The sequence below is a fragment of the Gastrolobium bilobum genome, unplaced genomic scaffold (genome assembly GCF_033153095.1).
Source record: "Gastrolobium bilobum isolate Gb01-03AN ecotype WA unplaced genomic scaffold, APGP_CSIRO_Gbil_v1 utg17219, whole genome shotgun sequence".
Taxonomy (NCBI): domain Eukaryota; kingdom Viridiplantae; phylum Streptophyta; class Magnoliopsida; order Fabales; family Fabaceae; genus Gastrolobium; species Gastrolobium bilobum.
Window position 1 is genome coordinate 191,445 of NW_026897120.1, and position 16,278 is coordinate 207,722.

The window sequence follows — 16,278 nt, forward strand, 5'->3', positions numbered from 1 at the left end:
CTAAACTTCGAGGCAACACAGTTACAGATGATCTCATGTCCCGAAATTTTTCTAATAACTCCATTTCTTTGATCATTAAATATGACACATGAAGAGATTTTCTGCTTAAGGCATCAGCCACCACATTTGCTTTTCCTGGATGGTATTTGAGTTCAAAATCATAATCTTTCAAAAATTCCACCCATCTTCTTTGCCACATATTCAACTCTTTTTGATCAAACAAATATTTAAGACTCTTGTGATCACTAAAAACTTCAAATTTGACTCCATACAAATAATGCCTCCAAATCTTAAGGGCAAAAACTACTGCAGCTAATTCTAAATCATGAGTTAGATAATTTTCCTCATAAGGTCTCAATTGTCTTGATGCATAAGCTACAACTTTCCTTTCTTGCATTAATACACATCCTAAACCCTTTCTAGATGCATCACTGTAAACCTCAAATTTTCCTAAAGGATCAGGGATTATTAAAATTGGTGCAGATGTTAGCTTATTCTTCAAATCTTGAAAACAATCTTCACATTCTTGTGTCCAAACAAAAGGGATTCCCTTTCTAGTCAACCTAGTTAAAGGTAATACTAATTGTGAAAATCTCTTAATAAATCTTCTATAATATCCCACCAATCCAAAGAAACTCCTGATCTCAGTGATAGTCTTAGGTCTCTCCCAGTGTATTACGGCCTCAATTTTACTAGGATCAACTGTCACTCTTTCTTTTGAAATAACATGCCCTAAGAACTTAACTTCTTCCATCCAGAATTCACATTTTGAAAGTTTGGCATACAATTGCTTATCTTTCAAAATTTGTAATATTATCCTTAAATGCTCCTGATGCTCCTTTTTATTCCTGGAATATATTAAAATATCATCTATAAACACCACTACAAATTGATCTAGGTAAGGTCTAAAAATTCTATTCATATAATCCATAAATACTGCTGGAGCATTTGTCAATCCAAAAGGCATCACTAGATACTCATAATGTCCATACCTAGTCCTAAAGGCTGTTTTTGGAATATCTTCAGTCTTAATCCTAATATGGTGATATCCTGACCTCAAATCTATTTTAGAAAACATCGTGGCTCCTCTCAACTGGTCTAGAAGGCCATCTATCCTAGGCAAAGGGTATTTATTTTTAATGGTGACTTTATTTAATTGCCTATAATCCACACACAATCTCATACTTCCATCCTTTTTCTTGACAAAGAGCACTGGTGCTCCCCAAGGTGACACACTTGGTCTGATGAACTGTTTTGATAAAAGTTCCTCTAATTGTTTTTTTAGTTCAACAAGCTCTACAGGAGACATCCTATAGGGTGCAATAGAAATTGGCCCTACTCCAGGTATTAGGTCAATGGAGAATTCAATTTCTCTGTTTGGGGGTAAACCTGGAATTTCATCCGGAAAAACCTCTGAGTATTCAGAGACAATAGGGATATTGGTTGCATCAGGTTTAGCCTTTGCTTTTGAAAGATTAAAGAGAACATATCCTTGTGCTTCATCTAACAAACTCTTCCTAAGTTGGGAAGTTGACAAGAATAAAGATTCACTGGGAAATTCTGACTCTTTTGTGAAAATTATATTTTTATTATGACAATCAATGACCACACAATTCGCAGACAACCAATTCATACCAAGAATCACATCTATATCAGTCATAGGCAAACAAACTAAATCTATCTCAAACAATTTTCCTTCGAGTTGAAAATGACAATTTCTATATACTTGAGAAGTGGTTATCCTTTCTCCAGTAGGAAGAAAGATTTCAAGATAATAACGTAAAATGGAAATTGGTAATTTTAACGTTTGAGCAGAAGATAAGGATATGAAATAATGAGTAGCCCCAGAATCAAACAGTATAGTTATAAGAGAATCTTGTATTATACCAGTACCTTGAACCAAATTTGAAGCTTGAGTCGCTTACCACTAATAGTGAAAACTCTTCCTCTTGTTGCAGATTGGGTTGATGAATTCTAACCTTGATTTCTGAGGACTCTGCCTCAACATATGTCCAGGCTTTCCACACTTAAAGCATACATCTCTTCCTGCTAAGTACTCTCCAGTATGATTCTTTTTACATTTTGGAAATACCTGAATCTGAGGATTCATCTGACCTGTATTCTTCCTTCCTCTGTTGTTAGCAAAGTTATTTCCTAAGTTTTGTGCCCGTGAAAACCTCCCTCTATTGTTGTCATCGTTCTTTCTCCGACTTGAAACTCTATCTTTCTCTCTTCCCTCCTCAGCTTCCTTCATGCTTGCTTTAATGTCTCTGCACCTGTTTATTAACGATGAAAAATTTCTGATTTGATGTCCTACTATCATACTTTTTAGTTCAGGTTTTAATCCAGATTCAAATTTAGTTGTCACTTGTCAACCATTCTTCATTAGGTTGGTTTTGTATATAATTAGAATATCTCGATAGTTCTTCAAATTTTGCCACATATTCCCCAACAGTCATATTTTCTTGTTTCAGTTCAAGGAATTCTATTTCTTTTCTGTTTCTTACACTTTGAGGAAAGTATTTTTCCAAAAAGGCATCTTTAAAGATTGTCCAAGTAATCTTTGTTCCTTGGCTTTGGAAATATCTTTTGGTATTTGTCCACCAATGTTCTGCTTCACCAATCAATAAGTATGTGGCAAAGTTTGCACGATGAGTATTAGGACAGTCCATTACCAGGAATATTTTCTCAAGTTCTTTCATCCATTCCATGGCTGCCTCATGGTTATAATCTCCACGAAAAGTGGAAGGTTTATTCTTACGGAATTCAGTGAGTCCTTTATAATCAGAATTAAGTCCTCCCTGAGTATTTGCAGTTCTAGGTCCACTTTCACTTTCAGAATTATGGGCGTGATTTCTGGTTACACGGTCCTCCCTCAACTCCTGAATAATTTGCTGATTAGTTACATTCTGTTCTCTCAGAGCTTCTGCCACTCGGGTAAAAGCATCTATTACTGGGTTAACTTCTGGTTCAGAAGTTGAAGATATCTGCCTTGTATCTGTCATAGATCTACATATATTAGTTTATGATAGTGAGTTGATCAGGCTCATTAAAATAATTCAAAATATGCATAATCTTTGACAATATATCCAACAACTATAATAGTTTAGGTCCTTTATTTACCTGAATTGCGCTCTGATACCATAAAATGTAACATCCCTTAATATTAACTCTTATAAGGGATATTACATGATTTCTTTAAATTTTAATATTGACGATAAGAAAATTAAAAAGGAAACTTAAACAAATATCTACTAACATCACTTTATACATATCATTGAGTCAAGTACATACTGGAAATATTTTACACTGGTCCTACATCCTACTATATATTACATCACTTTATTTGTATCTTACATCACATAATTATACAATACATGGGTCTTATCCTAATCTAGTCTATAGGTGTAGGTCTCCACACTTTCAGCATAGAATATTGCAGCAGCTCCTTGATTTCCTACTATAATATAGAATTCCATACGATCATCGTAAGAGTACAGATTGATACTCCATCCTTCACCTGACAAGCTTAGGCTAGGCATTATGATTTTCTGAAAAGGTTAGCAACACAAATAAAACATGAGAAAATTTCTCAGTAATATTGAGGTTCCTTTTTTTTTTTAACTATAACCATTTCCAGCTGTAGTAACAAAAAATATCATTCTCTCAATTAATAGAAAAATGAAACAGCAGTAGAATAATAATAAACACTACACTGTATAATATTTAACTGAAGCTATTTAAATACCTAATTTATGTGGGTCTCCTGCATGTGAAAAGTTCTGTATGGCGGAGCTCAAACCATGATAAGGCGTCCCTTACCCTTTAACTATCTAATCCCAAATTTTATGAATCAGTTCACAGCAGTATCTTACAGTTAAAATTACACATTCTTTTAATATTTATTTGGTACCAAATAACTCGTCAATCAGTAATCAACTATTTAAAAAAAATAAGATCTTAGGACTAATTAATAATAAAGCTAAAGATATGAGTAAAATCAAGTAGAAAGGAAATTCAAGAAAGGAATTTGACAAAATAATAGTACCGTTAAAATTTTCAAAAGAATAGTGAAAAGAGAAAATGAGAGAAAGTTTTTATCTCTCAATATTACCTTTCTTCCTTCTTTTTCTTTTTTTCCTTCTCTTCTCTTTCGCTACTGTCTCTCCCTTTCTACCTCTGATACTCTATTTTTCCCTTCGTCAGTTAACAACCCCACTTTCATATATATATATATATATATATATATATATATATATATATATATATAGGCAATCAAATTGACTCCTTTTTGACTTAGCTCATCATTACATATATTTAGATTCTAATCAAATTAACTAACTTCTTTCAAATCTAACTATCCTTTAACAAAAGCATTCATTAAGAATCTTATTACATCTATCTCATCTTCCACGTTGCCTCTTCTAGATTAGTCCTTATTGTACTTTTATTTTATTTTATTTGGTGTATATAAGGATAACTATAATATTGTTATAGTTTTATAATAAAGTAATATTGGTATTATATATCACGTAATCTTTTATTGCATATAATAGATGACTTATATATATACAATGTTATACTTTTTTGTGTTATTTACTTTTAGTTAAATTATTATAATACAAATAACAATATTGTTTATTGAATACTTATAATATTTACTTTTTAATATTTATTTACTACTATGTTATTTTATTTTATTTTATTTTTATTATATTGTTTTTTTTGTTTTTTTATTATTTTATTTATTTATTTTAATATTTAATTACTTATTTCTTTATTATTACTATTATTTATTATTATTATTATTAACATATATATGTAAACATATATATATGCTAATCAGCGCTTCATTGTGCGCTTTCTTCCTTGGAGGATTCACGTTGCAAGCGCAGCCCATGCGTTGCAAACGTGAGCGTTTTTTTTTTTTTGTACTTTTTTTTTTAAATATTACAGTTAATGTCGTCGCTAATCTATTTAGTGACGGGAAAATTTCCTTTAGTAACAAAATTCTTCCATCCTAATTAAATTTTTAGTAATAATATTAATTAGAGAAATATTAATTTTAGCTTTTAGGTAAGATGCTTGTTTAAAATATAATAATTAAAATTTTCTGGCGAATAAAATACAATTGATATTAATGTATAATTGTTAATGGTGGCAAAACAGACTCGGCTCGGCGGGTCAACCCGCCCAACCCGTCAAACGGGGTAGGGCGGACTGAGTTATTCAACCCATCTGAAAAGCGGGGCGGGACGGGCTCATTTTTTGGCGGGTTTATGGCGGGCATAGGTGGGTCAAGGCGGGTCAGAGTAAAATAGGCTCGGGCAAGCGGACCAACCCGCCAAACGGGGCGGGGCGGGCTGAGTTTTTTAGCCCACTTTCAAAAGCGGGGCGGGCTGGCTCATTTTTTGGCGGGTTGATGGCGGGGTGGGGCGGGGCTGGCCGCCCACTTTGCCACCTCTACCTGCGATGCACGAACACGGACACGGGACACGACACGCCGACACGTTAATTCTAAAAAATGTCATATTTTGATATGTTGGGACATGTTTTGATATTAAATAAAAATTTTAATATATATAATATAATTTATATTTAATACATATAAGAGTACATAATAAGTCATATAATAAGTCATATAATCAATCAAATATTTAAATTTCATAACATAAATATAAATATAAATAATTTTTCGTACTTTGTTAATTTTTCATGTCAAATTTCATAACAGAAAAAAATTAATTTATAAATTATTTCTTTTATATTTAGTTAACAAAATAAAATTAAGATTTAAAAATTAAAAAAAAAAAAACGTGTCCGAGTATTGACCGCGTGTCCGAAAAAGTTGACCGCGTGTCGGAAAAACGTGTCAGAACGTGTCCTAGAGTTGATCGCGTGTCCCCAAATGTTGACCGCATGTCTCACACAAATTTTCAGAAAAAGACCATGTCCGTGCTATATAGTTGATGACATGGAAAAAAGGGAGAAAAAAAAAATGGAACGTGATAATGAGAATGATGAGTTACATAAAAATAAAAAAAATTATATGCAACTAACATTCATCATTGAAGACATCAGATTCTATTGAGCATAGAAGATGTCATTAGTTTTTGTTTTTTGTTTTTTAAAAAAAAGAACTGGATAGAACTTGTCATGAATTGCAATACTGGTTTCAACTTGTCATGAATTGTATTACTGGTGTCTCCAATAAAGTTATTCTGGATGATAGTTGAATTGATCCCATTGTTCCCTCTTGTGGGCTTAGGCAATGGAATGAATCCCCTCTCCTTCTATATTTTCATCTTTGCCTTGAAGAATTTTTATTTTTTATTAGTGATAAATGTGCCAAAGGTTACTTTGCGCGACATGATCGAGAGTAGCAAACACCGTACCTACTTATTATACCTATTTCGTGCTGATGACGAATCCTGATTGCTAAATCTAGAATGTATTTTGCTAAAAAAAACGTTATATCTCATGAATTCAGGAATGACCAGAATCAGATTCTTGGTATTATTAACCATAGGGGCAGTAATGGGAAATGCTTGGGGTGTGTGATTTCAAGACTAAATATACCTAAAGAATTTTTGATAGTATTGTGGACAAAGTGCACTAGAGGGTCAAAGATTTGAGGGAATATTTTTGTACTCAACTAGAAGGATGACCCTCATTTATTTATTCTATCCTTTCTGTCATCCCTTCTTACCACATCTCTGTGTCTCTTCTTCCAATGAGAATAAGTTACTTCATTGATGGGGTGAATAGAAACTTCCTCCGGAAGGGAGCAAATGATTCCCATAAACTTTCCCTTGTAAGGTAAGGTGGGATAAGGTTACTAAAAGCAAATCTTGGGGAGGACTTGGGATTATGGTGTCTCCTTTCTCACTTGCCATTTGCCAAGTTTGGATAGGATGTCCTTAACCAAGAGAAGTGCCTTTAAGTAGAAGCTCTCTCTAGGAGGTATATCTATCCTCTGAAGAGAATATTAGTTTGGGCATTGGGATTGCTCCCATAACTTGAAGGCTATTGTATTAGGGGCAATCCCAAAATCATTCAAATTGGGTTGCTTGTCATGAAGATTCTATTTTCTTATCGTTTGACATTTGGGCTGGTTAAGCCAGGTCTTTAAGAAGACTTATTCATGGCCCATTTATCTTATGGGTATAGTAGGAAATAGGTATAGTGCTATCAAACTTTGTCATTGAATATAAAAAGAAGATAAATATAAAATTTACATAAAAAATACATGCAGATGATGATATAAAAAAAACTTCATCCAAGACTGTAATTAATGCTCCTTTGGTCTCCCCACTGCGAAGTAGTAGTGCCTTGGCTATTTCCTTTGGATCTTGATGCATGTGAAAATATATATATACATTGATCATGTGAAAAATCATAATCATACAAAGGTGGATAAATAGTAATAAAGAAAGAAAGAAAAAAATATTGAAATATATAGTTACAAAATTATAAACATTGATTTACCTTTGTATGATTATGATGTTCCCACATAATCATGTCATTTTTTTTTCACATGAAATGATCAATTTCCATCTCCTTTAGGTTGGATGCGACCCTGAAATCAACAACACTTTTTGGTTAATTTCAAGATAGACGACTTGCCGAAGAATTTTAATATATTTTTGGAAAATATATTTTTTATCATGCAACTCATGAAAAAGTAGGTGGAACCTACTAAGAAAAAGAGAGAGGAAAGAAAAAAAACAAGTCTCACCCTTTTTTTGTCGTAAAATTATCTCATATAATATGATAAACATATTTCCGTGAAACAATTTTAAACAATTTTAATTTAATGCCGTAACGAAGATACAGATAAAAATTTGATTACATAATGATGGCATAGCAAAGTTATAATAAAATTCAACTAAGTTTGCCAAACTTTTCTCATAATCGGGAGCATGATCAAGAAAGTAAAACCCTTGTCTATTGATTCAGATTCATTCATCTATTTGTTGATTCGTTCTTGTAGCACCCTGCAACTGCAAGAACTCTCAGTCACGTGTAGATGGTAATGGTTGCACTTACCAATCCTTACTCTGTCTTATCTTCGAGTCCAAACTCCACCTCATCTACTTACATGACCGTTGACCTTAAATGCACCGAAAGCTACCTCTCGAGTATCACCAACAATATGAGCATTACCAAATCATGATTTTGGGATTTCAAACGTAAATTAAAACACACACGTTATAAGTGGCTCACCTACCCACCTTTCAAACTCGAGACTAAATAATCCAAAGCTTAGTTTTTTGTGCTTAACATTTTAATGTTCACAGACCCTTCTCCTCAAACTTTGAGGTTTGAAGTCTTCCTTTACTCTCTCCTTATTTATGCCATATATGACGCTGTTTGGAGGACTTTCCATTGTGTTCCTCACGTTTGCTCTGTACTGTGGGTTAGACCCCTTCGAGCACAGCCCCATAGCGGGCTTTCCTGATTTTAAGGTGCACAAAGTCGACTTGCCCTCATGGTCTGAGGTTCCTACAGAACGAGACAAAGACAATTTGTTGCAAAAATCGGAGCTCATGTTTGTGAACCAAGTACAAGGACCAGAAAGCATTGCCTTTGATCCTCTTGGTCGTGGCCCTTACACTGGTGTCGCTGATGGAAGGATTTTGTTTTGGAATGGACAATCTTGGACTGATTTTGCATACACCTCCCCCAACAGGTCACACTTCTCTTCATTTTCCTCCCTTTACCAACTTAACTGCTAAATACTTTATGATTTAATTTGTGCTATGAATATAGTTATATCTTAATAGTGCAAGCTTAGTAGGAGATTTATATGGCTAAAACTTACTATGTTCTAGTACCAACTTAGTGCTAAGATTATGCTCATTTGTCACCACTCAAGACATCTTCAGTATTAATGTACTACACGTAGTTCCAGGCTATGACTAGTAGAAATGAAAAATGAAACGGATGGAAGATAAAATCTAATTATGATTATAGCATTATTATAAGGTTTGCTTTTTCTGCAGTAAGTTATCTGTAGTAAGCCTAATACGATGTCGTTTTGAGGCGAAAATCATGGTGTTTTTGTAATTTTAATTTATTTCAGGATTATTATAGTCTTTATAATTACGATTATTTAATTTTTCAATCTCAAAACGACGTCGTTTTGAGAGTAAATACAGATAATTTATCTGCCGTAATTGCAGAAATATTATTCTGCTATTATAATGGGAAATGTTTGAATGTGAGAAAACTAATGATTATTTCGTGTTGACTTCTGACTTCATCTGTATTGTAGCTATATACATATGCAACATCACATGATGATATTTAGTGTATATTTTTTCTCAACACAGGTCAGAACTATGTAATCCTAAGGCATCTGCATCACCACCTAGTTATGTCGAGACTGAGCACATCTGTGGAAGGCCTTTGGGACTCAGATTTGACAAGAAAACTGGTGATTTATACATCGCAGATGCATATTTTGGGCTGATGAAGGTGGGGCCTCAGGGTGGTTTAGCAACATCTCTTGCAACTGAGGCTGAAGGGGTGGCCTTGAGATTTACTAATGATGTAGACATTGATACAGAGGGGAACATTTATTTTACAGATAGCAGCACTAAATATCAAAGAAGGTAGGCTTAAGTCATTCATCTTTTACATGTTGATACTGCACCTCTTAATATTGTCATCATTTTGAATGTATGAGAAGTTATAAACTAAAGCTGGGGTTGCCACTTACTTACTTTGGAATGTTAAGCCTCCTTATTTTGCTATGCTGTGTACTCTTAGAATGAAGGGAAATTTATTACAACCTGTTAATACAATGGTGACATGCGGGTTGGTTGGTGACTGCCATAAAGACAACTGAAATGAAACCAATGTCTAGAGTGAGTGAGTTATATGGTTCTTTCTCTTTCCACAAGAGATGCAGTGAAGAAAAATGGTACGTTGTTTGTGTAAAATGTATGTTGTTGGAATGGTATGGGGAACCCAAAATCCTTTGAATGACACTTTAACTAATGGGCTAAACAAACCAATGTGAGACTTCCCCCTCACACTTGAATTTTATTTCCAACAAATGTGTTATAGTGGCCAATATTTCAACTGGAACAAGTACTTGAGCAGATATAGTGACTCCCGTGGTGCAGTTCTGATTTAGTAATAACTCCTATATCTCTAGCGTTTGTGCTTAAACAAGCTCTTTGTTTGCATGGCATTCTTGGTTGATGGGAATAAACCTATTATTCATCAAAATAGTGCAGTCATTAGGCCTCTGGTATATAAAAAAATTGTCTTAAAAGATCTTTAGCTTAGAATTCTGGAATACTGATCTTGTATTCTTATCCTGGCTTGGTTTGTTGGTTCTGACATAATTCTGCATGCAGGAATTTCATTCAGCTGGTATTCTCTGGTGAGGGTAGTGGCAGGGTTTTGAAATACAACCGTGTCACTAAGGAAACCACTGTTCTTGTGAGGAACGTTCAATTTCCAAATGGCATTTCCTTAAGCAAAGATGGTTCCTTTTTGGTCTTTTCTGAAGGGGCTGTTGGAAGGTGGGTAGAATAATCACATAACCCTTTTCTATTTTATTTTATTTTTAATGTATTTAAGTCCCTTTGCGGAGAGTCTTTTCTACATGTGAGCCAAGTGTAGTGCAAGAGTCTGCTTGATGAAGGATCTCATTGCCCGAATTCTTATTTACCTATGGTCCAACACTACTAGATCTTTCTACTTTGGAAACTATACTAATTCGGTTTATTGTTTTGGCTATTGTTGTTGGCAAATATCAATTAAACAATGCCAGTAAATCTTTCTAGTTTGGCTACAAGCCCTTTTCTGGAACTCATGCTAATGTTGTTCATAAAACTACTCTCTTGATAATGTATCTTATTCTATAGGTTACGCAAGTACTGGCTAAAAGGAGATAAAGCTGGGACTTCAGAGATCTTAGCAATCCTACCTGGTTTCCCCGACAATGTGAGAGTCAACGGAAATGGTGACTTTTGGGTGGCTATCCATTGTAGAAGGTATATGTACAGTTACCTTAATGCTCTCTACCCAAAGATGAGAAAAGTTATACTCAAGCTACCTATTCCAACAAGGATTCAATACCTGATTCAAATTGGAGGCAGGTTTCATGCAGTAGTTGTTAAGTATAGCCCTGAAGGTAAACTTCTGCAGATATTGGAGGACAGTGAGGGAAAAGTTGTTAAAGCAGTTAGTGAAGTGGAGGAAAAGGATGGTAAACTCTGGATGGGAAGTGTTCTGATGCCTCTTATTGCGGTTTACAACTTGACATGAAGCCAAAAAAAAAATTAGATTCTGCCCATAGCAGCCACTCAAGGCAAGTCACTTCCTTCTTGTTATAATCCTCATAAATCTTATTTATGCTCATTCAAAGCTTGGGGTCTCTTTAACTACTCTTTCTTCTTGACAAGCAGTTATTTAATACGATGAAAATAACTACAGTATTTCATTTTGTAGGATAAGAAAAACATGCAAGGGCTACTTACTGGCACAAACATATAAAGGACATTCTACTGAAAAAGAAAGAAAGGGTAAACTGAACCTGAGAAAAAGTTTAGTTGCCTGGCCAGGGATGTCATAGTTCAGTAAAGAATCATTTTATTATGATGTTTACATTTCTTAAGCAAAATTACTTATTGAATTGGCACATGTCCAGCAGAAAGGTTCCATACCTGGTTACACAACCTTTCGATTCTACCAGCACAACCACCTTTGAAATTGGAGTAGCAATAGTAATTGAATCTAAATACATATATGCACTATACTGTTATGACGAGTAGACTAGAGAAGCTATTGCGCTTTTGTCCAGGACCAAACGCATGCAAAGAAAACAATGGAGAAAAGAAAAAGAGCAAAACAAAAATGTGGCAAAATCACACCCATAGTAGCTGGCTATCATCCATTCAAGTAAGATGGCCTTCATATTTGACTTTTTACATCTTTTGAGGTTTCTGTGCATCTGCATCAAAGCATGCGCAAGCAGTATGTAAATACATATAGAAGGAAATCAAGCTAAAAATTCAGTATAATAGCAATTAGGCAAATAATAAACAAGAGAAACAGATAAGTTGTCATGCACAAATACAAAAAAAATACATTATTATTTATGCAGTCATTTACTCCACTAAATGAAATCCGATTAATTAGCTAGTGATCCAGTAAGATGACATAAGAAATTATAATCTTACTTTTCTTCAGGAATCTTTCTAGCCAAAAATAAACGATGTGGGCTTCTTCATTGACAAGAGGCGAATTTAGAATGCTGTCCAAAGGTTTCAAGCATCGAGCACGCTGCTTCCAGCAATTTTCCTGCAAGTGACATTCATATAATCAGTTATAAAGTATCACTGAAATATTTAAAAAAAGAAAGAAAGCACCAACCAAACCTTAGATAAACATCTGGTTTATGTAGATTAGCATGTGGTGAAAAGAAATATATGTAAATTCCAAATAGAAAAAAGAATCATTTTACTAGATGACATACATTTTGATATTCTAAGGTTGGAGACAACGATGGTTGAGCTCTCAAGCTTTTTGCTCAAGAGGAAATATATAAATTAATAAATAGTCCACACATGGAAATTAACATAAGATTATTCTAGTTGGAGATTGAATAGCCGGGCAAGCTAATTTTGTCGATCATTACACTTACCATTTGGTTGGCCTATTTTTATCCACACAAAGTAGCAATCTTTGAAGTACTCAATTTTCATGAGAAATACTGAACGTTTTAGGAAGCTAAATTTTATAACTAGGAGAATATCGCATAAATATTTATTTCTGGTTACTATATGCAAGATAATGGATTAACCTCAACCGGTGAGAAGAAAATAAAAAAACATACCACAAATTTCATTATGAGCACCAGCTATATTTTATTGAGTAAACACCCTTTTTGGTCCCTGGCAATATCTACGAAATCCTTTTTAGTCCCTGGCAATAAAAAAGGACCAAATTGGTCTCTATCAGTATGTAAAAAGGGCCACGTTAATGACGGAGGAGTTGATACAAGGACTAATGTGGCCCTTTTTTCATAATTTTAGGGACCAATTTGGTCTTTTTTTATTGCCAGGGACTAAAAAGGATTTCGTAGATATTGCCAGGGACCAAAAAGGGTGTTTACTCTATTTTATTACTCTAAAAAGGTCACATCAAAAGCAATTCAGGAAATTCTCATACCATTCACCCACCCCTTCCCTCCCTCTTCCCCAAATAACATAAAAAAACCCTGGTTTTCTCTCCCTTTTCCTTGTGTAAACCCAGACAATACTAAAGAACCTCAACTTATTTTCAGAAACTTCACTTGACACATGAAAATTTCCAATAGAAAGTGTAAGGCAAAAAAACAAAAAAAATGGCACAATATTGATAGTCATAACAAGCAAAATAACATAATACTTGGATCATAATGTGAAGCAATTCATATTCTCTAGAAATAATAATCCTCATTCATCAACGTCAACAACTCACTCCTGTCCTGGTACTTAACATTTACAAATATAGACATATTCCAAACGCCCAATTGAAGAGACTACTGCATATCTATTACTCAACACACTTCATATCATTTTCTGCCCCCAAAAAGAAGCCAAGGTCACATTGAACACACTCTTAACTCTTCCTCTTACTATCTGAACCCAAAAATAAAAAACAAAGATGTAATGTAATTCCTATTAACAGAAAATCAACCCAGCCAAACACATCACTATCATCTCCTCAACTTTTTTCTTGGAGAAAAAAATAAAAAAATAAAAAAAAACACAAATAACAAAAGCAAGAGTGAAGAAAAGAGCAACGAACCTCTTCTGTGCTTGACCACGACTTTAGCGGGTTGACCCGTCCTGGTAACGGGTTTGACCCGATCTGCTACCTCTTCCTCCAGAGGAAACAGAACCCCATCAATTCCCTGCACCGAGATCCGCCCATCCGTATAGATATCCGGGTCGAACAAATAAGCCGACCCGTCTCCCTGCCCGAATTTAACGGACCCATCAGCCTCCTGAGCCACCACCTTATGCGGCAACCGCAAGGTATCATACCGAACCTTCCCGAACCTTCGAACCGCATTATACATGCTCTCTTCGGTCTGGTACTCCGGTATCAGATGGTAGTACATTATCTGTTCCGGCGCACCCGGTTCGCTCAACTGGTCCGTCGTTAACTTCGCCATAGCCTCGTCGTTCGGAGCTAGAACGGTCAGCAAGTAACCCTCCGATACCAACCGACCCATCTCGGTGGCCAACGACGTCAGATTCACCAGAATATCAGCCATTTCGTTGTATCCACCGTAATGGAGCAGCGTCTGGATGAAATCCTTCACCTGCGCCTCGCCGTTGAAGTGGTGGTGTGGCCCGCCTGGTCCTGGAGCCGGCGCCGGAGCCAGCGATGGACCTGGAGCCATCGCGTCGTAGATCGGAAGCGCCGGAGGCGCACCGAGTTTCGCCGGCGGTGATGGTTTTTTTAGTTTGTTCGTTCTCGGGTCAACCTCCGGCGCACCCTCCGGTTTGACGGCGGTGATTGAGCGGAGGCTCCTCCGGCGGTTGAAGTCGTCCTCGACGGCGCGAGGGACCAGGAGGCGGTCGATTCCGTGGATGATTCCGTCGGGTCGGGTCGTGACATCCGGGTGGGTCACCTTGGCCCGGTGGACGGTCCATTCTGCGGTGGTGGTGACGTTGTTAACGAGGTGGTGGTTAGAGAGTGTGAGGTGTCGGGTTGACCCGGGAGGGTTTTGGGATCCGATTCGGGTGGGGATGATGTGGAACAAGAGCAATGTTTGGAGGGAGTTAAGGTTACCGGGTTCGAGAAGGAAGCGCTTGAAATCAGGGTCGAGATTGCGTTCAAGGGCTTCATTCGTTGGGGCGAAGATGGTGATGTTGTGGGTAGCGACGGTGTCTTCTAGTGTTTGCAAAAGCATGGCCTTTTCAACGAGCTCAGTGAGTTCCGTGTAATGCGAGTCCAGAAGAGCCACTAGAATTGAATTGGAGTTAATCTGACCCGTCTGTGACGAAGAAGATGAAGAGACCCGCAATTTGGAACTTGAGAAGAGGAAAAGAAGAAGAAGAAGAACGCCATAGATGTGGCAATCCATGGCGACTTCAGAGATACAGAGAATGCCGTGAAATGGAATCAACACTTGACTTGAGAGTACTTCATACAGCACACATGTCTTGTGTTGTGTCCAATTACTTTTTTTTTTTTTTTTTTTTTCATGTGGGGTTCCCTTTTGTTTTGTTTTTGTTTGCTGGGTATATAAGAAGCGATATATTTTTTTTATGTAGTAGAAAAAAAGTTATCTCATATTATAGAAATATATAAGTATAAGTGGAAATTACAGATAAAAGAAGAGAGAAAAAAGAGCTTTTATTTGTGTAAAAAAATTATTTATCTTATATAAAATGAGATAACATAACTTATATAGTGATATAACAAATATAATAATAAACACACAGTTACACTTATTGCTCTATTTTTGCAATTTTTATTATTATTTAACTATAATTGATTTTTCTTTTTTTATACATTTACATTCTGACACGAAATGCCAAACACAGGTGTTTTTTTTTTTCTACTATTAACATAGCTGATTGTGTCGGTTGCATTGGGTGACGTGTTTGGATTCGAGAGAAAGGGGAAAATGAGAGACAGTGTAAGAATGGGGTCCAGTTGCCAGCTGTTGGGCAGCTACACAAAGCTGGAACATAAACATTAAACGGTGGTTGGAAAATTAGCTGTGGGTAAGCTCTGTTTAATTAGCAATATATTGTGTAGAGAAGCTGAATGATGTTGCGGATCTTTGCATGATAATAAGCATTTAAGATTATGCCATTCATTGTTGCACCGAAGCAAACCGAGAAGATTCTGCTACTCTTTAATTGATATTGGGGGCGCCCACTTGGCATTGGTGGGTTCTCTTTCCAAATCATTCATTGTCATATGCTTATTTTCCTGAAATAATTGTTGTTACCTATTTGTCCCTTCATTTCATCTCACATTCTACATACATGACACATGAAAATAATAGAGTATAAATTTATTTTCCAAAATAATAATAATAATAATAGAGTGTAAATTTATAAAAGTTTTGGTGAGATAATTACAATAAGACAATGGAGACTGTGTAAATATAAAATTATATATATAAATTTATATTAGGAGAATTATTTAATTAAAAAATACTTCTTAGACGTACTTAAAAGTATATTATCTTACGTTTAAATAAAAATATTTGCACAAATATAATGTGATGTGTACTTAAGTTTGTGTGGG

The 16,278-nt window shown here is 35.5% G+C and overlaps 2 protein-coding genes across 2 annotated transcripts; one reads left to right on the forward strand and one right to left on the reverse strand.

Annotated features, from left to right (window-relative positions):
* Positions 1–8,363: 8,363 nt before the first annotated feature.
* Positions 8,364–11,286, forward strand: LOC133304335 (protein STRICTOSIDINE SYNTHASE-LIKE 3-like). The gene is made up of 4 exons (XM_061504351.1): positions 8,364–8,692; positions 9,336–9,617; positions 10,371–10,538; positions 10,884–11,286. The coding sequence occupies exons 1-4, from the start codon at positions 8,364–8,366 to the stop codon at positions 11,284–11,286; spliced, it is 1,182 nt and encodes a 393-aa protein (XP_061360335.1).
* Positions 11,287–11,621: 335 nt separating this feature from the next.
* LOC133304323 (fasciclin-like arabinogalactan protein 15) lies at positions 11,622–15,204 on the reverse strand. The gene is made up of 3 exons (XM_061504334.1): positions 13,813–15,204; positions 12,201–12,321; positions 11,622–11,971 (listed from the first exon to the last, which is right to left on the reverse strand). Exons 1-2 carry the CDS (start codon positions 15,098–15,100, stop codon positions 12,248–12,250), a joined length of 1,362 nt encoding a protein of 453 aa, XP_061360318.1. The 5' UTR covers positions 15,101–15,204; the 3' UTR covers positions 11,622–11,971; positions 12,201–12,247.
* Positions 15,205–16,278: the final 1,074 nt, after the last annotated feature.

What these genes read in the sequence shown, in the direction of transcription:
- LOC133304335 (XM_061504351.1), top strand. Translation starts at nt 8,364, where the DNA reads ATGACGCTGTTTGGAGGACTTTCCATTGTGTTCCTCACGTTTGCTCTG. An exon ending in GCATACACCTCCCCCAACAG is followed by an intron (nt 8,693 to 9,335) that starts GTCACACTTCTC and finishes TTCTCAACACAG; the next exon opens with GTCAGAACTATGTAATCCTA. An exon ending in AGCACTAAATATCAAAGAAG is followed by an intron (nt 9,618 to 10,370) that starts GTAGGCTTAAGT and finishes TTCTGCATGCAG; the next exon opens with GAATTTCATTCAGCTGGTAT.
- LOC133304323 (XM_061504334.1), bottom strand. Translation starts at nt 15,100, where the DNA reads ATGGATTGCCACATCTATGGCGTTCTTCTTCTTCTTCTTTTCCTCTTC. An exon ending in CGTGGTCAAGCACAGAAGAG is followed by an intron (nt 12,322 to 13,812) that starts GTTCGTTGCTCT and finishes TGTCACTTGCAG; the next exon opens with GAAAATTGCTGGAAGCAGCG.